Consider the following 21,478-nt stretch of genomic DNA (forward strand, 5'->3'; position numbering starts at 1 on the left):
GTCATGTGACCAGAAATAGGGTACAGGAACTAAATGGCAGACGCAGGAAAAAAATTACTTATTAAAAGTGGCATTTTCAGACTGGCCACTTAAAATCCGACTTTATCATTAATTCGGATTTTGAATTGTGATTCCAGAGACTCCAAACATGAGCTGGTCATCTCTTCCTATTTGAAATTACACTTGTAAAATGTAATAAGGCAACTCCAATGTTATCCTATGGTAGAGATAGGCTTTGTGGTAATGAAAAATTTATTTAAGAGTTTTTCACTACCAGGATATGCAAAACTTAAAAGCACATGTCCTCCTTTTTAAATAGATTGCACAGTGCCCTCTGGGCAGTCCAGTGCATAACATAAGATTGCCTTACATGTATTAAAAGGAAAGTTTGGGCCTGGCAAAGGGTTTATTTTGCCAGGTCAAAATGGCAGTATAACACTCCACACACAGGCTCTGCAATGACAGGCCTGAGACATTTTAAAGGTCTACTTAAGATGTGGCACTATCAGTGCTGCAATGGTAGCATTTAATTTACAGACCCTGAATGCTTGTAGTACTACTTCACTACAGACTTATAAGTAAACTAAATATGCTGACTGGGGAGAATACAATATTGCAGTGTTTCGAGGTGAGAGCACAGGCACTTTAGCACCGGTTAGCAGTGTTAAAGTGCAAAGAGTCCTAAGGTCAGCTAAAACAAGATTAGCACAATAATGGAGGAGCAAGGCAAAAAGTTGGGGGGAAGACTACCCTACGGCTGACAGGTCTAACACCTACTATGTGAAGAAGGAGTACTGGACTTGCTGCTTGAACCCAGAACCACCAGAGTGACCCGAAGGGTTAATTGGCATTCCTCCTGTTTGAGCCATAGGGACATCATAGGCTTCGGAGTCCTCGACCCCTGCTGCTGGCCTCTGCTGGAGTGAGCCCTAATGCCCTAAGTGTTGCTCCCAGGTCCTTGACCATTGATGTGATGCTGGAATGGCATCCTTCTACCAGATTCCAAATTCTGGGACTTAGAACATTTTTCATTAACAACTGCCTGGAGAACCAAAAGAAGACCAGGACCTACCTGCCGGGCTATTCGTATAAGCTGCATTGCTGGTTGGCTTGACTTCACAGTATCTCCTGCTACATTCTTCTCTGCAGCACCAAACCTCTTCAGCTAGTGTTCCTGGCAGTGATATCCGGCCTAGTCCCTCTTTGGCTACAGCCAGCAGCCTTGTCGTGCTGGGTGAATCCAAGCTCGAGAAAATCTTCTAAGTCCTAAGGTAGAAATCTTCACCGGGCTTAATAAATACCATATCCTTAGCTTGGAAATCCAGTTTATCTTGCTCTGAGCTTTTTCCTGCCTTCATCAATGGCTTCATCGAGCCCTCATCCAGCAGCGCACTGTCTTTGAGAAAGCACCCTCGGATACAATCCTCTGCCTTGCCATGCTAAGACTCCAACTTCTCTATAACTTTTTCACAATAGTTTTTCTAAGTTCAATGGTAGGCCGAGATCAGGCCAAATCCACCTCTTCTTTCAGAGCCATGCTCCATTGCAGTTGGTCTCAACTTTTGATTTTCTTCTGCGTTCACATGACCAGATACCTGCAGTTGGCGCTTGATCTTTTAGGAGCTAGATCTCACTAAAAACTGTACAAATTCATAACTCTGGTTCTATTGATTAGATGTAATTTATTTTGGTGTCATTTTATTTATTACAATTTGCTGCTCTATTTTTTTTTTTATGGGTTGGGATTTTCTTGTTTTGGGTTTTTATTTTGTTACTGTTTGTGTGCTGCATAAATACTTTACATATTGCCTCTAAGTTAAACCTGATTGCTTTTGTGCCAAGCTACCCGACGGATAAGCACAGATTACTTTAGTGACTTTTGTGGTTCACCCAAAAGTGGACTATGGTTGTTGCATGAGTGGGGCTTCCACCTGCCCCATCCAATAACCTATTTTTTACTCATAGGGTCTCAGAGTTCAATTGGTGTCCATTAGGGCAGCAGCTAAGCCACTAGGACATGTGTTCTTTTTAAAAAATTACCTCACGGATCTACAAGTGGGGCATCCAGTTTGATTCAAATGAGAACCTCGACCTCTCATTTTTGGTGCTTTTTCATTTCAGATTGCTTATGAAGGGGAATTGGGATTATCGTTTGCTATTTTTGACTAACATTGGCTCCTGCAGCTTGCTCTGCCAAAATTGGTAGTTTGCTGCATTATTGGTACACCTATCTTCTCTGTGCCTAGTGGGGTGAGATGTAGGTGCACAGAGAGTCTGAGGGAATGCAGGCTTCAAAGTTCAAAAGTAAAACAAATAAAATAATGCTATACATATCTCTTTTACAAACATTTTTATTGATAATTCTTTCCAAAAAAGTAAAACAATAAGTTTTTTGTGTGTTCACTCTAGATTCATCAAGACATATGTTCCCCAGACTCCATGAACCATTATGCAGCTCATTGTTTTTTTTTGCTTCTAGTTTCTTACTGCTCACACCAGCTTTTCCCTTTTTTTCCATGTGCCATGCAGGGTAAGACATCCTCTCTAGGCTGGAGAAATGAAAGCACTAAGATTAGAGTTCATACACTCATAAATGCCTCCAGGGTAAGGCTATGTGTTGTGAGTCCTGAGTTATTGGAAATCAGCCCTGACTTTGCTGTACAAATGGCAAAGGACTTTGTCACTTCCTACCTCAGCATAGATGGCACTGCACTAATCCTAGGCCTAAAAACTTTGCTAGAAATACAAGCATTTAAGACGAACAGATTCAGAATGTTGATGATGTTGTAGGGAGCTCTATAATGGAGCTGTGCTCCACCTAAACTTGGGAACTACCCAGAATATCTAACAGCTAGAGAGGTTGACCTTGAAGCTGGGGAACCGGGTTCGAGTCTCAGCTGGGACGCTCAACATCCTGTGATTCTGGGCAAATCACTAAATCTCCCCATGCCTATCAAAAATGAATGTGTCCAGATAGATAGACAGACAGAGAGATAGATAGATAGATAGATAGATAGATAGATAGATAGATAGATAGATAGATAGATAGATAGATAGATAGATAGATAGATAGATAGATAGATAGATAGATAGATAGATAGATAGATAGATAGAGAACTGAGTGGAGGGGTGAGTCACATCTTCAGTACATTGGTTGCAATTCTTTATAGAACTTTCAAATAAATTACTGAGCTTATCAAAAGAAACATCTCTACTTGAGTCTGCGGGAAGCATATAATTATGGAATGCAAGAGAAAGCAATAGAAGTGAAATACAGAATCCCTTACTGTAGTGCAGATCTTGCCATTTTCAGTGGTCATGCTGTCTCGATGGTGTAAATGAGCGAAGGGCTTGGCTGCTCCCCAAGATTCCAAATACCGTGTCATACGGACAGATGCCCTCATTTTGGCTCCATCGAGAGTGTGCCGGGGTCTGAAGTGATGCTGAGGACTTCGTTTTTCACCCTGCATAATAAAGACATACAAATGAAAGAGATTAGAGTCAATCATTGGCAACTCCATAAGGACATTGTTGAACTGTGCTTACTACACAAGCTTATTTGTGAGAGTAACCAAAACTACTTCAAATACAACACACAATCAACTTAAGTTTATCTCACTTCATTGTAAACCTTAACACTTCAAGCTAAACAACATATGTACATTGATTAGAACATTAAAACTGCATTGATTATAAGTAAATAACACCAGACATAAATCAGAAGCAAATGAAGAAAGTCGATATGTGCAAAATGTAATCGATTATATAGTTGTGAGCCCACACTATATGACTTCACAAGATTAATAGTTTCCTTGATATTGCACATTAATGCACTTTCTTAAACCAAATACTGCATTCAAGAACTTCTACAGCAAAACAAATAAAATGGGTTTGGGGGAGAGATAGAAGAATAGCAAAGGCAGGCCGACGGCTCCTGATTTAGCGTTTCTTTTTGTAGATAATAAAAAGGAAAAAAATCATGCCAGTTTATCCAGCTGGTTTATCTTAAGGACAAATATCCTCCATTTCCTTTACAAACTTGGTCATAGTCAGGGAAAGAAGATGTTAGACCAAATCACTTCTAAATCTGGGCAAGAGATACAACTCACATTCATTATCCACCTCACAAAGTAGGGCTCTACACATACAAACATTTATGTGTGTGTGTGTGTGTGTGTGTGCGTGTGTGTGTGTGTGTGTGGGTGTGTGTGTGTGTGTGTGAGTGTATATATATGTATATAAATATATATTTTTACTGAAAAAACCATAGGTTTCAGGGACGTTATAGTTAGTTGGACATTCAAGTTTCAGTTTTCAGTTTAATTATGTCTTTATTTCGATTAACAAAAATCATAAAAGACAACGTGCTTCAATAAAACATACAGATTAGCACAATACCACAATATCTGATGTTCCCAAGAACAATTAAACTGTTAAAATTACTAGAAAAGCACTGGAGCGCTGCAGATGTTTTTTTAGAAAATCCGGGTATTTAGTGTTGGGATGGGAGCTAACCCGAACGCCCCAATCATTAAGTTGTTTTTTGTTATTCATTAGGATTGCTGCCTGGTCTTGATTGTAGAAAGTTACCACAGTCGATTCATTTTTCTGGCCCTGTTCAGGGTCAGTGAAAGCCACACTTTCGATATCCATTGATTTTACGTTTTCTAGACCAGGGAGCTGCGAGCATAACTTTAAAATCTTCCCTCTATTAAAAATATCCCATTTTCCTTGGGATACGTATTCCGGATACAGTAATATATTTTTGTATTGTTGTTACAGGGAAGGAGGCTCTCGATGGTTAGGATTTGATTTATGCAAAGATTGCTGTTTCGAGCATGACACTAATGGGTCGGTGAGTGACTTTTGACTTTTCGTTGAGTGGATACTCTGGGTTACCTTGGTTACTTGATTTGAGAGTCGAGAGGCAGACGTCTGTGAGCCGGTCGCTTCCTCTCGCTAATTCTTGAGGGGACTGCGTTGTGTACTCAGGTCTTTCCACCTCTGTGAGGGCCTCAGTATTTGTTGGTTCCTCTTCTATTTTTGACAGTTGGATTTCGTCTATATAATTTGTTATTTTATGGTTTGGCTCCTGATTAGTAGTTTTTTTTGCACCTTGGGAAAACAGAGAACTTTTATTGAGCAGTTTGATAGAATTTTCATTTTGCTTGGACGAATTACTATTAGATTTTTTAATTTTATTACTGCTTGTGGTTTCTTTTTTTCCCCTTAGGTTTGATAAATTCTGCACTCGGTCGGGCAGGTTATTGTGGTCATCATTGGACTTGATTAAAGTCTCATTCAATTTTTCCGTTGTTTCTTCAGGATAATGGACTCGTTTTACAGACGGCAAGATCGAGTTGGTAGTTAACTCACTCTTATTTGTTCCAAGCCACTATAGTAATGCATTGCCCTTTTTTTTAGCTTTATTTAATTTCTTTAATTTCTTCTTATTCTTCCTGGACAAGGGGTTCCCTTCCATCGAGGTTTGTATGATCGTACTTGAAGGTCTAGCAAGACTCGGTGAAATGGCTGACACCACATCAGTGTTAAGTGAAGTAATTCTTTCTTGGGCATTCGGTGGTTGTGAATTTAGAATAGATACATTGCCAGAGTAAACAACACTTCTTTGAGTACCTAGTGCATGCTCTTGAACTACAATGGGGGGCTGTTCACGTTGGGTATTTAATTTAGCATTGTGAAATTGTTGTTCCATTTTCGTACTACTCTTATTGCAGCTTGAGCGCTCAGGACTGTTTAAGCATGGTTTTGTTATAGTAGATTTGTCATGAGTTTGAAGATATGGGGAAATAGATGTTTTCAGTGGCCTGGTCTGGGCCTCTTTCCTCAGATCTTCGATTAAAGTGGACATTATTTCCGGCAGTGATTCGAATTTTTTTAATAAAGGGTCGCAATTAAAGCCATTGTGTTTTTTTTTAGTTTTTTTTTATTAAACTTGTTTTTATTGAGGTTTTCAAGTGATACTGCTCACGAATTTATGCATACATGTTTTGCCAAAGGATCAACACATGAGTTTCTACAGGTTATAGAATCAATGTCTCGTAATACAACCAAAACGGAACACGGTCCAGCTCCTACTGTCATACTATCCATTACAATATGAAAACAAAGAAAAGAGCATGCTTAGAATTGCATAGGAGTAAATCAAATGTTGCGAGGGGTCACACTACATACTTAACATCAAACTGATACACAATGTAGATAATCAGGACGTAATCATTTGCAAGGTTGACGTGATTTACAACAGTTCGCCCCCCAGGGCACATCAATACCCCCAAGTCCCTCATCATGATAGATATCTAACAAGCGTCTTTCACTCAGTATAAAGGAGCAATAGGATTACAGTCATATCGTAGTTGCTTGCCAATGTTGAGCATTTCTAGAGTCAGACGGCGTATCTATACAGTTGTTATGTTGGTACCTTTTAGTCCTCAGTATCTAGGGGGGCCGCCCTTGCTCTGGCCCAAGAGAGAAACGGCTCCCAAATGTCCCTGGGTCTGAAGGCAGCTGGCATTAGTTCCCAGTATGTCTCCAGTTGAACCTGCCCATATGTAACATCTGCCAGCCATGCTTTAAAGGTAGGAGCCCTTTTCCTCCCCCAACACAGAGCGATCTGCCGTTTAGCATACAATAGCAGGAGCGCATGCAACTTTCTCACATTGGGTGCAGTGTCCCACACAAAGCCTAGTAGTCCCTGATGTGGGGCGGGGGGGATCTGTCCTGTCTAATATCTGATTCACAGCCGCAAAAATCTCATTCCAGTATTCCCTCAGCTGGGGGCAGTTCCATGCCATGTGTATAAAGTTATCAGGTTTGTATCCACATCTCCAACAACGTGCATCAGGTCTCAGATTCATACGGTGTAGACTAGCTGGTGTCCTATAGTATCTATGCAGAAATTTAAAATGCACTAGTCGCAATCTATAATTCGGGGAGAGCTCAAGTAACTGTTTGCAACAAAACTCCCATTGTCCATCCGAAAGCTGTGGGTCTAAATCCATGTTCCACAACTGGAACGATGGAGGTGTCACAACTGGGGCCTGATCTTGCATAGCTGTGTATAATCTAGTGACTAATTTCCGCGGTGATGCCCTCGTTAGTATATCCTGCAGTGCAGCTAACGTTGGAGGGGCCTCCGGGAAAGACAAGGACAGGGTGCTGCAGGCAAGTTTCAGTCTGTGGTACTCAAACCTTTCTCTGAATGAGACTTCCCTATCTTCGTCTCCCACAGGTGGGGGGGCGGAAACTTCCTTCTGGGTACAAATCCGCAAATGTCCGCAACTGCAATCCACTTATCTCAAATGTTCCTCTGCCATCTTCTAAGCATGGCACATTGGGTTTCCTCTCAAGGGGACTGCAGGAGCAAATAACAGTGGGATGCGGGTTTTTTTTTGCAAATCTCTCCAAGTCCATCTAAGCATATTAGCGGTGTCTACATCCGCTCTAGGGCGTGCCGATTTTGTATAGAGAGCGACCTCCAATGAGGTGGGAGCAACTGAGTCTATCTCCACCGCCACATGCGGCTGGTATGGCGTGCGGTGAACCCAAAAATGTAAAAATTGAGCTTGCGCACAGAGAGCATATAAACGCATATCCGGGACGCCTAAACCACCCTGCCTCAGTGACAATGTCAGGAGGGCCCATGACACTCTGGCCTGCCCGCCAGACCACACCAAGGTCAACAGCAGATTGCGGAGACATTTAAAAAAATGCTGCGTGAGGGGGATTGGGATGTTTGCGAAGAGATATAAAAATTTGGGCAATACCACCATTTTTGGCAGTGCCACTCTACCAGCCACCGAAAGAGGCAGCCGAGACCAAATCTCCACCTTACCCTCGAGCCAATGCACTCCCCTACCAAAATTCATGCTCACAGCCATTTTTTTTCATTTAGGTTTAAGTTTATATTTTTTCTTGGATCTAAGCTTGAGTTCAAGCCTGGGATTTGATTTTGAGCCACAATTTTTTTAACTCTTCGTATCAGTGAGTTTAATTGCTCCAGCTTTGAGTCTATTCCCATTATTGAGTGCTACTAAATGTAGGATGATTATCTGAGCGTCCAATTTATCTGCATGCATAGGGGCAGCTGGCCATTGAGTTCAAAGCTTGTTTGGTGGCTGAGAGAAAAGCCTCGACCTTGAGCATTGCTGGAGTGTCGTGCGAGTCCCCTTGCCTGAGTCCTATTGGGGAGTGTTTTTTTTCAGAGAAGTAGAAGTGGGCGGAAAGTCCGTTGATATCTGAGTTAATGTTTGATTCTTTTGAAGATTTTTATTTGCATCTTGGTGGGAGCTACAAACTTTGGTTCCGACTTTACAGCTGTTGGTTTTTGCTGGAAGGGCATAAGAGTACTCGCTTTGATCTCGTGCTGGATTAAGTCATAATTTCGAGAGTGATGGAAGTGCTTTTCAACAGCAGGGAACGGAGTAGATGTTAGCGAGGGAAGATCGAAACTGAGTTTCTGAGTGTGGTCTTCTTAATGGGCCATTAAATGGTTTTGGTTCGTCTTCATTGGGTAGCGACCTTTGTGGGATCGGAAGCTGAAGGGGTTGTGTTGGGGAGTGGGTCGACGAAATCCAGATTATAGAGTCAGATGGTTTGTGCGCTGAATTTTGTGAGTGTATTTTGTTTTTATCCCTTTGAGAGATCGTGGCTTCTGTCTCGGGGTCTAGTTCATAGGTAGCTCTATAGGGGTTCGGCAAGGCAAGGGGAGCTGACATAACCAGAGGAAGCATGTTTTTTAACGATTCGTTTGGACTAGGTTGTGGAAGTTGTTTGTTTGAGGGAAATAAGGGTGAGTTTGGGTGGGTAATAGATGCAGTAACTAGGACCTTGCCACAAATGATGAATTCGGGGTAGAGAGAGACCAAGTGAGGAGAGGCAGGAAGTGTTACTGGTTGGTTATGGGAACTTGTATTCTTGTCTCGTGAGAGATGAAGGGCGCTTTTATTTAATTGATCAATGCAAAAGAAATGATCCCTGATGTCGCCAGTGCCACTATTTTTCCCTTTAATTGGATGTAAAAGGTGTAAAGGATGTGAAGGGGGTTTGTTGGCATTTCTTTCCCCTTTAGCGCTTCTATTGACTCCTTGGAATGTGCCCCAACTGCTCCAACTGCTCCTTCAAGTTGCGGGGGCGTGGAGGGGTCTGGTATCCACGACCGGCCACTTGCGGATACAGCAGCTTTGATTTCTGTCGTTTGGCAGTCTTATGGGGCGATGAGTGGATTGCAATTGGGTGCAGCTCCTTGTGCGCATCGTAATAAAAAAGGACGTTTCCCTTACTTTCTTATTTGTGTTTTCCTCCTCTGATTTTATAAGAATTTGCTATCCTCTGTCGCCTTGCAGGACTTCTATTTCTCTTTGTTTTTAAAATGTGGATTAGAAAACACTTCTTCACTTTATTTTGTTTTGTTTAGGTTTTTTTTTTTTTATTTTTGTTGTTGGTGGGTCGCGCTCTGTATTTGTGCATTGAAAGGGAGCATCTAGGAAAGGGTGTTCCCCCTACCCTATTCTTGCTCGAGCAAAGCTGCACTCCACCTTTCTGTTTTATCAGCTTCTTAGCAGTTCTTATAACATCCCTTAGCCTTTGGGGGGCAGATTGTAGCCTGTAGTCCCCACAGCAGCTAACAGAAAAGGAGCGGAGAGGCGGCTGTGTGTAGGACCCACAGAAACGAGTGAACGCGAGCGGAGCACTCGGGGGGGGGGGCACAGGCAAAGTCAGACCTAGTCAGACCTGCCAAGGTCAGCCTCCCCGGGCTTTTACTTCGCGGCCGCCTCTATCGGCAGCCGCACTCGCGTCTTCCGTCCTGGTTCGGACCTGGCAATCTCACCTCGTTTGCAGGCGCAGGTGCTGGTCCCGTAATGGCGCCGAAGGATCCTCGGACTAAGAGTGTGGTAAAAGACCTGCGCTGCCACAGAGCCCTCTGACTGGTGCCGCTGCTGTTCTATTTTCGGGCTTCCGCTTTGGGTTACTTTTGGGTTCAGGCTTTGTTTACGGTTCTCGGCTTGGGTTTTCTGGGAGCAATGGCTTTCGCAGCCTCTGCCTGGCTCCCTGCTCGTTCACACGCTAGCTCTAGCTCTCACTCCTCTGGTATTTGAAAGGAAGCGATTGTCATGCTGCTCCTTAAGAAAGCTAACGCTGATCCCCAAGATATGAAAAATCTCTGCCCTATTTCCTTACTACCAGCTCCTGCTAAAATCTAGAAAAAATGTGTTAATCAGGAACTGATGAAATGTATTGATACCCAGGAGTTTTTTTATCTCAAAATGAGTTTCGTACTGGTCACAGCAAAGAAACTGCATTGGTTGCGGCCACTGACAGCATCCGTGCCCAGGTTGATCAGTGTGGGGCGGCTAGCCTGATAATGCTTGACCTCTCTGCAGCATTTGATACCATCTCACTGGCACTGATGGTTCAGCGTCTGCAACTTCTCCACTCATTTTTGCCTAACAAGGCTCAAACTATCAACTGTGGAGGCTTCAAGGCTAAGTCTTTCAGTCTTACCTGTGGAGTACCACAGGGCTTATCTCTGAGTTCTACCCTTTTCAATCTCTATGTGACCCCCTTCGGATGACCTCGTGCATTCACTTGTTTTTCAAGGGTTTTTAAATGCTGTTGTATGCAGACGACACACAAATTACCATCTCTATTTCTAAGGATTTGCAGCTGGTGGTGGGGAAGTTCAACTAGTGCATGTCCAGCATTATCTGCTGGATGCAGGACAACTCCCTGAAGATTTATGCAGACAAGACTGAAGTGCTTGTGTTTAGTTCTCAAAACTCCATCAGGTCAACCACTTGGTGGGCAGATGTCTGCAGACCTCTTCCCGTATTTCAGTCAGGTCAGCTAAAAACCTTGGGGTCATCTTTGATGACCCTCTGAGCTTTGATGCTCACGTCAGTTGCATGGTCAGCACTTGTTTCTACATCTTTAGGACCTTGAAAAAGGTCCTCTCCTACATCCCATCGGAATTGCAAAACTCCGTCACCATTGCCCTGGTCACCCCACGGTTGGACTACTCCAATGCTTTGAACCTGAACATTAATAGCTCCTCCCTGAACAAACTTCATGTTGTACAATATGCGGCAGCTGGTCTCATTTTGAACACTTTCAGGCGGTATTCTACTATGGAGGGGATTTGTCCGCATCATTGGATTCTTGTCAGACAGCGTATTACTTTTAAGGCGTTGTGCCTAGATTTTAAGGCCCTTCATCATAAGGGCCCCTATTAATGGTACATCCCGGGGAGGATACTGAAATCTTCTTCTCGCAAAAAACTTAGGACGCCGAGATTTTGCAAATTATGGAATTACCTACCTACTTATATTTCAGATGTAGACTCTTTTGTGTCCTTTAAAAATCATCTGAAAATCTTGCTTATTTCAAGATATCTCAGTGGATCTGTGAGTGAGTGTATGAGTGTCTCAAAGGGTCTGCAAGAGAGAGCATATGTCTCAGAGGGGGTGAGGGAATGGGTGCATTCATGAGTGTCTGAGTGAGTCTGTGACTGGGTGAGCGAGTGTTTGGTTGGATCTGTGACTAGATGTGTGACTCTTTGAGTGGGTGTGTGTATATCTGAGTGAGTCTGTGAGTGGAATTATGAGTCTCTGAGTTGATCTATGAGTGGATGTGTGAGTATCTCAGTGGGTCAGTAAGTACATATGTGAGTGGGTCTGTAAGTGGGTGCATGAGTCTCTGAGTGGGTCTGTACATTGGTGCCTGACTCTCCAAGTGAATCTGTAAGTGGGTAGATGAGTATTTACTGGGTCTGTAAGTGGGTGCATGAGTGCCCAGGTGGGTTTGTGAATGGGTGTAAGAGTCTCTAAGTGGGTATGAGACTGGGCGCATGAGTCTGTGAGTGTGTCACTAAGTATGTGCGTGAGTCTCTGAGTGGGTCTGTACATGGGTACATCACTCTCTGACTGAGTTTGAAAGTGGGTGCATGAGTACCTGAATGGGTATGTGAGTGGGTGCATGAGTATCTGAGAGGGTATGTGACTGGTTGTATAAGTGTGTAAGTGGATATGTGAATGGATGTATAAGAGTCTGAGTGAGTATGTGAGTGCATACATCAGTTAGTGATAGGCACTGGTAAGTGTGTACAAATATATATATATATTTTGTTAATATTTTCACCAATATTTGCGGTTTCACCCCAATATTCACGATAGCCCCACAATGGTACACGGGGGTAGCGCTGGCAGTTGCGTCGGCATCACGAATATGATTCATGATTAAAAAATCACCTTTGGACACACAACTTCTATCACTAACACCTCCATTTTTCTCAAACATGGGGTCAGAGTATCTCCACCCTGACCCCTTATGTTAACTTTAACACAAATTTCCTGCCATGGTAACTGTTCCTGATCGATAAAATGGCAGCTGCAACTTTCTGTTCCAGCCAATCAGTGCATTCTCGCTTGCAAGTACATTCACAATTTACTGCAGAATCGTTGTGGCATATCCGTGACCATCATGAACCCTCAGTGAAATATCAGTGGCCAGAGATATCACTATATTGTTCGGCTTTATTTCACAAAAACTACTGAACGGATTTGCACAAAATAACTCAAAGCACAATCTGCGTAACTAACAACATCTACCTTTCTGGCAAATTTGGTGTCATTCCGTACAGAGGTTTGAGCTGTAGTTTCGACAATGCATTCCTACGGGAATTAACATTACAAACCCACCCTTATTTTGTGCCCTTATTTCTCGGTCCTTCCATCACGGATCACCCCCAAATTTTTCATGACACTCAAAACTTACTTTGACAATTGTTTTTGAGAATTTCCTGAAGATCGGTCCAATGACGCCAAAGTTATAGGCAAGTCAAAAAATGATTTTACTATGAAAACAATGTCCAAACTATTACTACCTACTGGTGACTGCCAGTAGGTAATATATGTGTGTTTATATATATCCAAGAAACCCTTCGGCTCCCTCCAAAGGAAAAACACACTGGCACAAACTCCTCTTCAATTACAGTGCAAAGTTTAATCCAATACTCTCCTCCATGTCATGACGTGTTTCGGTCCTTGATCACATATATCTATAAATAATTCTACTCCCTCTCTTGAAAAACTGAGTTGCACTCCCCACTCTCATATGCCAGTGTGAACTTTAATGATGTTTTATTTTCTTGGTTGCAACACCTAACACGTTTCGGTCTAGAGTGATCTTGTTCACAGGTGATAAGAGGTGGTCGGTTCAACACTGCTTTGGAGTCACTAATCCAATTAATTTATTCCATCTGGCTCTCCAGTGGGCCTCCTGGCTGAGCTTGCAGTTTAGTTGTATTGTGGGAGTAGCGGTACACTAGCACTCCAGTGAGACTGCAGACGGAGCTTGCAGTTCAGTTGCATTATGGGACTAGCGGTCCAATACAATTTTTACAAAGACCTCTCGTGTTCACGTACATTCCTTCTTTTCAGGTGTGTGCGAACCCTTATGTATGTATATATATATATATATATATATACATATATATATAAATTCGAACAGGAACCCAAATTTCGAATCGAGGCCACAGGAAGTAAATCTGTTCGTTTTTATTTTCTTTGAAATTCACATCTTGCTGGCAGGCATACATCACTAAAGGAACACCAGAAATTCATGCGCTGTACGCGTTACAGGAGTCCATCCCTTCATCAGCAGCGTCACCTCATAGGGGAAATGCAGGCACTGTTCATTGGCGCACACTTGTACAGGTAACCGCCTCAGTGGGCGTGGTCGATTTCTCGGCTTTCTGGGAACCGTAGTGTTGCCAATTGTATTCCCACAGTGGGTTTGCTTGCATTCCTCATTCACGAATAATAATTAAATTCCTCAGTGGGTTGATGCGCCTCAATGATGAATGCCCACCTTGCTTTGGAGATGCGAATACGAATGTCAGACTGGCAACTCCCTGTAAGTGGTCAGTCTTTCTTCCTCCCAATGTGCAAACACCCCAGTGGTGTTTGAACGGGTCCGCAGCTGCGATGAGCCTCAATTCCCGACCTAGGCAGGCCGTTGCAATATAAATTCGAACAGGAACCCAAATTTCGAATCGAGGCCACAGGAAGTAAATTTGTTCGTTTTTATTTTCTTTGAAATTCACATCTTGCTGGCAGGCATACATCACTAAAGGAACACCAGAAATTCATGCGCTGTACGCGTTACAGGAGTCCATCCCTTCATCAGCAGCGTCACTTCATAGTTCAAATTTGGGTTCCTGTTCGAATTTATACATATATATATATTCACTGAAAAAACCATAGGTTATAGACCATATATAGTTAGGAATTAGCATTTACAAAACCTTGAAAATTCACTGAAAAAACCATAGGTTATAGACCATATATAGTTAGGAATTAGCATTTAAAAAACCTTATTTTACTCACACAAAACCATTGAAATTCCATATATAGTTAGTTGCACTAACTATATATTGCGCACCCGCAATCCACTGCTGATGATGTCACATATTACATCATTCATGACATGGTCAGTGACATCACTGATGACATCACTGATGACATCTCAAATGACATCACTGATGACATCACTGATGACAACATCCAGTGACTATGTTTCTGTAAAGTTAAAATATGTCTTACATATTGAAGAATGAGTGGATGTATAAGTGTCTGGACGAAGGATTTAGTAGGTGCATGACTGAATGTATGAGTGAGTGATTAAATGTGTCTCACTGAGTGCATGGGTTAGTGACTAAACTGTCTTAATTTGTGCATCATTATGTCTGTTGTTCTGTAAACTGCTGCATGTGTTGATCAGTAGCTATATGAGTAACTATATGGGTTATTGATTGATTGCCCAAGTATTTGCATGGGAGACTGAGTGTGTGTGTGGCTGGATGGGAGGTGTGTGACTCTGTACAGATCAATGTGTACTTGTATCAATGATTGTATAAGAGAGTAAGTATGTGTTAGTATATGGTTGAAAACGTAAGGTGCTCTATGTTTAACTGTATAGAGTAGAAAATGGAAGTGTGATTGATTCTTTACAGGACTGACTAGGTGTGTGAGTAACTCCATGGATGAGTGGCAGAGTGTGAGTGTCTGTATAGGTGTATGAGTGCATATGATTGTGTTGTAAACATGAGTGATTGTATGTATGAATGATTGTATGGGTGAATGAGTGAATGTGTGTGTAGACGTAGGAATCAGTGAGTACGTATGTAGTAACTAGTATTGGTGTGTCAATGGTTTCAAAAATTATACTCTGTTTTTAACACTGGGTGAAACAGAGGTTATATTAAAATGTGAGGAGATGCATTGTATTGTCACATGAATGATATCATCAGTGATGTGGTCATTGATGTCAAATGAGATGTCATCAGTGATGTCATCAGTGATGTCATTTGAGATGTCATCAGTGATGTCATCAGTGATGTCACTGACCATGTCATGAATGATGTAATATGTGACATCATCAGCAGTGGATTGCGGGTGCGCAATATATAGTTAGTGCAACTAACTATATATGGAATTTCAATGGTTTTGTGTGAGTAAAATAAGGTTTTTTAAATGCTAATTCCTAACTATATATGGTCTATAACCTATGGTTTTTTCAGTGAATTTTCAAGGTTTTGTAAATGCTAATTCCTAACTATATATGGTCTATAACCTATGGTTTTTTCAGTGAATTTCAATGGTTTTTTAATAGCAAATATCATAAGCTGTCGAATGTCAAGTACGTGGTAAGAATTTTTTTTTTCGTGTTTATGCACACTGATCTGCTTTGATTGCTGCCCCCCACCCCTCATTTCTATTAGGAGTACTCTCTCTTTGCAGATAGTGAAGGGTAGTTAATGCAGCCCTTTCCCCCTTTGTAATCCGTCGTGCCTGCTTCTCTCTCCATTTGATTGATTGTTCTCTTTGGTTCATTCTCTATTTACAAACAAGCACAGAGTCGCAATACTCTGTTTAGTCTTTGCAGATAGCGAAAAATCGTGTAAAAAAACAAAAGGAATCGAGCAAAATCAGTAGGCCACTAATGGGATCTCTTTTGACCTCGCTAAAATAGAAACATTAGGAACAACCTGTTGAAAATAGCAATGCGTATGTATATAAGCGGCGTTCATTTGTGTTCACAGTACCCCTTGTTGATTGTTTCAATCGAGCATTGAATTGTTCGAAGTTAATTCTCTTAACGATCTTCTCTACCTGCAAACGAGGAAGAATAGGAATATTCTATCTCCCTTTGCAGATAGTGAAGGGTAGGTAACGCAAGCCTTTAACACGTCGTACCTATTTCATTCCTCATTGATTGATTGATTGTCCGAACATTGACTGTTTGGGAATTAGTTCTTTTTGGAGGTATTCCCTGTTTGCAAATAAACGTAGGAAAATCTTTGCAAGTAGTGAAAGGGTACGTAATGCGGACCGTTCTCCCCCGTTGTAATCTGTCATGCCTATCTACTCCCCACTGATTGATGCACCTTTTTCACCCGGACCATTTACTAGAGATACGTCATCTGGCCCGACCAGAGAGCACCCCTAGTGAAAAGGACATATGCAATAATAACGAAGTGATCACTGTATCCTGTTAACAGAAACTTTACCATGAAACAACCTGGAAAGAAAAAAATAGGAAAACGAAAATCAGTAGGCCACTGATGAACATGAACTTTTATTAAACAACGAACAAAGAAACGATAACATAACGTAATGATAAAACCTATTAATGTCCTAGAAACAAGAAAACGTTAAAATATGCCAGTGGTGAGAGACCAGAAAAACAGTAAGAGAAACCAAATCACCCCTCGCTGTCCCACCGCCTGCCACGCCAAAAAAATCGATAGACTAGGGAAAATGCAAGTCAGTAGAACATCCACCCCCACTCTGGAAACTTCCAAGGTGGGGCAGGGTTCCGGCTACGCCCAGCCGGGAGCAGCCCATATAAGGCAGGTTCTGCTGCCACGCCTCGGCCAGGAGATCCTAACGTAGGGTGTAGCCGGAGGAGAGGCCGAGACCAGCGGGACCCGGCCAGGCGATTGCCTTTACAACGCTGAACAGTTGCAGGGGGGGGGAATGTCTCCTCGACCCTCCCCTCTCTCTCCCAGTCCGGCCGCGGTGGCCCTTGAGAGTTGCAGGTAGTCCCGCCACATGCTCTTCCGGTCCGACCACCAACGGTCGGGGGGCCGAGGCCGACGGGATCCGGCTGCAGCCGATAAACCAAGAAACCCGTTCATGGGGCCAGAGCCAGGGGCGTCCGGCCGACATCCACCGGAAGCCCGGCCCGAAGACGGACGGGACACTTCTTTCTTTTATAATGGCTGCGACAACACTGGAGGGGGATGTCTTGCACATGCCTCCGACCCCCCCTCGTCCTCATCGCCTGGTCCGGCCATAACAAATCTCAAGCGAGACGCCGTGGGGTGCACTGGGAGGGAGAGACGGTGCGAACAGGCCTCTCCCGCCTCCCCAGGTGGAGGCTTCCCAGCTGCACCCTCAGCGCTCCAGGCGGTGGCATCCTAACAACTCCAGTGCTGCACAGTTTCGGAACGACCTAGATAACGGTTCTTCCACTGTGGCCATGCTGCAACGTCTCGCCCGGCAGGGTGGAGCCCGTCCGCTCATGTGACCCCGCGATCGCCGGTAGCTGCCGAACTCTCAAAATGGCGGTCGACCTGGCAAGAGCGGGCCCAACATAAAGAAATGGCCCGGTCACTGGTTGACTCCACCACCGTAGTCCTCCACGACCTTGAAGATTCTAGAGGAGCCGCGGGAGTCTCCGACCCCCGATGGGGAATGACTGCCATGATCGCCCGTGGAGTGACGAAACTGTATCCGCGGGACGTCGGCGCTCCCATGCTGGCGCCAGCCTCACTTTGAATTACTACAATCCTGCAGACCTCACTTCCGGTGAAAGCACAGTGTGACCCGGTAGGAAAGATTATTGCACCCCCTCCCCTTTTTGACTGATAGTTCAAACCACCGATCCTTTCCTTTGCCCTTTTAACGGAACTTTGGACTGCCTCCCCCTCTTTTACATTTTCTAGAGAAAACAAAACATTAACCACTACATTAGCATAGCAGTTGACACCAGAACTGTTTTCAAATTGAAAACCAACAACATCTTCAACAGAATCCTTTTTGTTTCTGCTGTGACCCTGCTACAGCACAGGCATTGTCCCCAGCAGTAATTCTGCAATGCCGGTAAGAATAGCTGTGGTGCCTACTGGACTCACTCACCCCCGCGGCGCCCCACGCCGTTATTTGCTGGGCGGCAACTTGCTAGACATCACTTTCGTGCCATCTAGATTTCAGCGCGTTCTGCTGCCTTGGAACTATTCGCACAACAGACCGCTACTGACAAGAATATTTCATTATTGGTGCTGTCAATTTCAATAAATCTATTGGATAATTAAAAAGAAATTGCCACGGTCTCTTCGTTGTTTAAATGTTTTTACTGTTTTTGTTTTGTTGTATATATTTATATGTTATTAAAGTTTTATATTCCTACTACTTTGTTGGAGTGCTATATATTTTTAATGTGACACATAATTGTAAAAACTTTGATGTACAAAGAGTCATTCCTGGAATCTTCCGCTTCAGGCTCGGTCCTCTCCCCAATCACAATACAGGATGGTTTTCAGATAGTAGGAACGCGTGTGCTGTGACGGATCACATCGGGTGTGGGCCTTGATCTACTATAACTCCTTTGAAGAGGGGTGATTCTTTACAGCTGGGGCCATAAACTACATCTGCAGGGCTAGCTGATAGCCTAGGACCGGCCTGGACATTCGGACACAGAGGAAGAGGAGTGTCAGAGGGTGCGGTAGTGAATAGGGCGAAAGGGAGGTGTCGGGCGGGCACAGAGTGTGATTCTCAGGGAAGAGCAGCGCAGATGGGGGAAGGTTTATTGCCCATGCATAAGACAGAGAGCGGTGGTGACCAGTGCCTGGGGGAGATGCTTACGAGGGTGAGGAGCCATGCTACGAATCGACAGCGTGCAGAGAGTGGGTCTGGTCAAGACATCTAAAATGGCTGCCGTGCACGACAAAAGTGTGGCATTTCAAAAAAGGCAAGATGGCGCAGACAATGTTTTTCAACACTTCCTCATTTCCTTCGAATCGAACGTTAACAGACGTTGGGGCATATTACCAAAGTTAAGCGATATTTATCGCTAACGATGCTTACCAACCAATTTTTTACCACTAAGCATCGTCAGAAATTATCGAAGATAAACCTTACTATTATCAAGGTTTATCGCAAATGCGATAATAAACGGCCGCAATGCATGAATATCGCTAAAAACTCAGCGATATTCATGCATTACCGAGCTAATGCTCTTAGCCATGTTATCCACCTCCCATTGGATAACATGGCTAAGAACTGCTCAGGGCAGGTGTTACTTTTTGGAGATATTCGCGCTTAGCGCGAATATCTCCAAAAGTTGGTAATAGGAGATAGATATCTTGCATGTTGTAATGCAAGTTATTGTGGTATATGGAACTCATACCATAATCTCTCAGGAAAGCAGAAACTGATCCTTTTGGGACCGCCTAAAAAGGCCTAGGGGGTGAGGAGTACTCTACTTTGCCCCCTTTTCACGTTCCGAACTATTTTATTTTACTCTCTTCTGTAATTACACAAAATACCAGCGATAAGATGCATCGGAGACACACAGTGAGAGAAAGGAGGCCGGAGATGAAGAAGACATGTCAAATACACATTGGAGATAATATAGTGGCAGAAGGGAAGTAAATATGAGTAAACTTACCATGTAACATAAAAATGTTGCACTCTATACTATAAGTCTCATTTTATACTACAATCACTTCGCTACAACCTCATAAATTAAAAATAAAAATAAATAATGTCTCAAACAATTTTTGATTTCTAAATATAAATTTATTCTTCAGAATTTTCTAAATTTGAAACAACTACTAACATGTCCTCATCAGTAATTTCCTCTTCAATCATCTCATCTGGAATCTCCTCATTAAAAGTCTGCAATGATGATTCTTGTAACTCTATGGTCTCCAAACACTCGATAAATTCGCCATCAAGAGATTGATCAAAAAAATCATTCAAGTCATCTCCTCCTTCTGACAATATTTCATTATTGGTGCTGTCAATTTCAATCAATGTAGTGGAATCATTCAAGTCATCTCCTCGTGACAATATTTCATTATTGGTGCTCTCAATTTCAATCAATGTAGTGGAATCATTCAAGTCATCTCCTCCTTGTGACAATATTTCATTATTGGTGCTGTCCATTTCAATCAATCTAATGGAATCATACAAGCCATCTCCTCCTTGTGACAATATTTCATTATTGGTGCTCTCAATTTCAATCAATGTAGTGGAATCATTCAAGTCATCTCCTTGTGACAATATTTCATTCTTGGTGCTGTCCATTTCAATCAATCTAATGGAATCATACAAGTCATGTCCTCCTTGTGACAATATTTCATTATTGGTGCTCTCAATTTCAATCAATGTAGTGGACAATTCAAAAGAAATTGCCACGGTCTCTTCATTGTGAGCCATTTTATTTTGAAATTGCTTGCTGTAAATTGCAGAAAAAAATAATCACTTTCATTTATCGTTTTTAGTAATACATAATATAAAACTAACTTCATCAAGTATTTAGTATAACAGAAGGACAGCAAATAAATAACAGAAAACATTTTTCAAATTATCTTCAAGTGTACAACATAGTTCCCCTTACAAATTAACAACTCACCTTTTTAAAAGTAGCAGAAGTGTTAGTACTGTGTAAATCAAACACCAGAAATTCACCACCAAAAATTCCTCACAAATGTACCTCAGACAGTAGTATCACAAAATGGCTGTGGTTTCCTCTCATTTGACATATATACATAACCAATTAACTTTCATCACACACAAATACAAAACCAAAGTAACATTTTAATTGGTTCTAAATTTCAACACTTTCAAATGTGTTTTCCCCATGCAATTTTCCATAGGACATTTACATACGTCTACAGCCTGAATGGCTGAACGGAATTACACCAAACTTGGCAAAATGGTACATCAAACCTAAGAGGTCAGGAAGGATCTACTATGCCCCCTTATGGTCATTTCCCCCTTCGCTTTGGCCTCCTCTTGTCTCTCAATCCTACCGAGGGACAAGATGGCGGCCGCTACGGACTGTTTGGAATGTTGACAGACGCCGGAGAACCAATCAGCTTCGCAAAGCTCCGTAACGCGAAAAGTACGCGAAGCGGAGCGCTGTTACAGATATATATCTTTTTTTCAACGTTAATTTCTCAAAATCCACTGGAGCACATATATTGAGACCTAGCAAAGGCACATCGGGCTACCAGTCCCTAATATTTTGCCAAGTTTCGTGCAAATCCATTCAGCCGTTCGATTATTATTATTTTGGTTTTTTTTTGCCCCGCGGGGCCCTTTTAAAACCTCCACATCAAACCTAGGGGGTCAGCGAGGATCTACTATGCCCCCTTATAGTTATTTCC

General features: G+C 42.6%; 1 protein-coding gene across 2 annotated transcripts in view; it reads right to left on the bottom strand.

Annotated features, from left to right (window-relative positions):
* Nucleotides 1-21,478, bottom strand: part of ADCY2 (adenylate cyclase 2) — a 1,840,236-nt gene that overhangs the window by 1,075,278 nt on the left and 743,480 nt on the right. For both annotated transcript variants that reach the window (XM_078687629.1, XM_078687630.1), the window contains exon 7: nt 3,288-3,464. In XM_078687629.1, coding sequence (XP_078543755.1) covers nt 3,288-3,464 — 177 coding nt within the window. The remainder of the gene's footprint in view (nt 1-3,287; nt 3,465-21,478) is intronic.

Source organism: Lissotriton helveticus, chromosome 4_1 (genome assembly GCF_964261635.1).
Source record: "Lissotriton helveticus chromosome 4_1, aLisHel1.1, whole genome shotgun sequence".
NCBI lineage: Eukaryota > Metazoa > Chordata > Amphibia > Caudata > Salamandridae > Lissotriton > Lissotriton helveticus.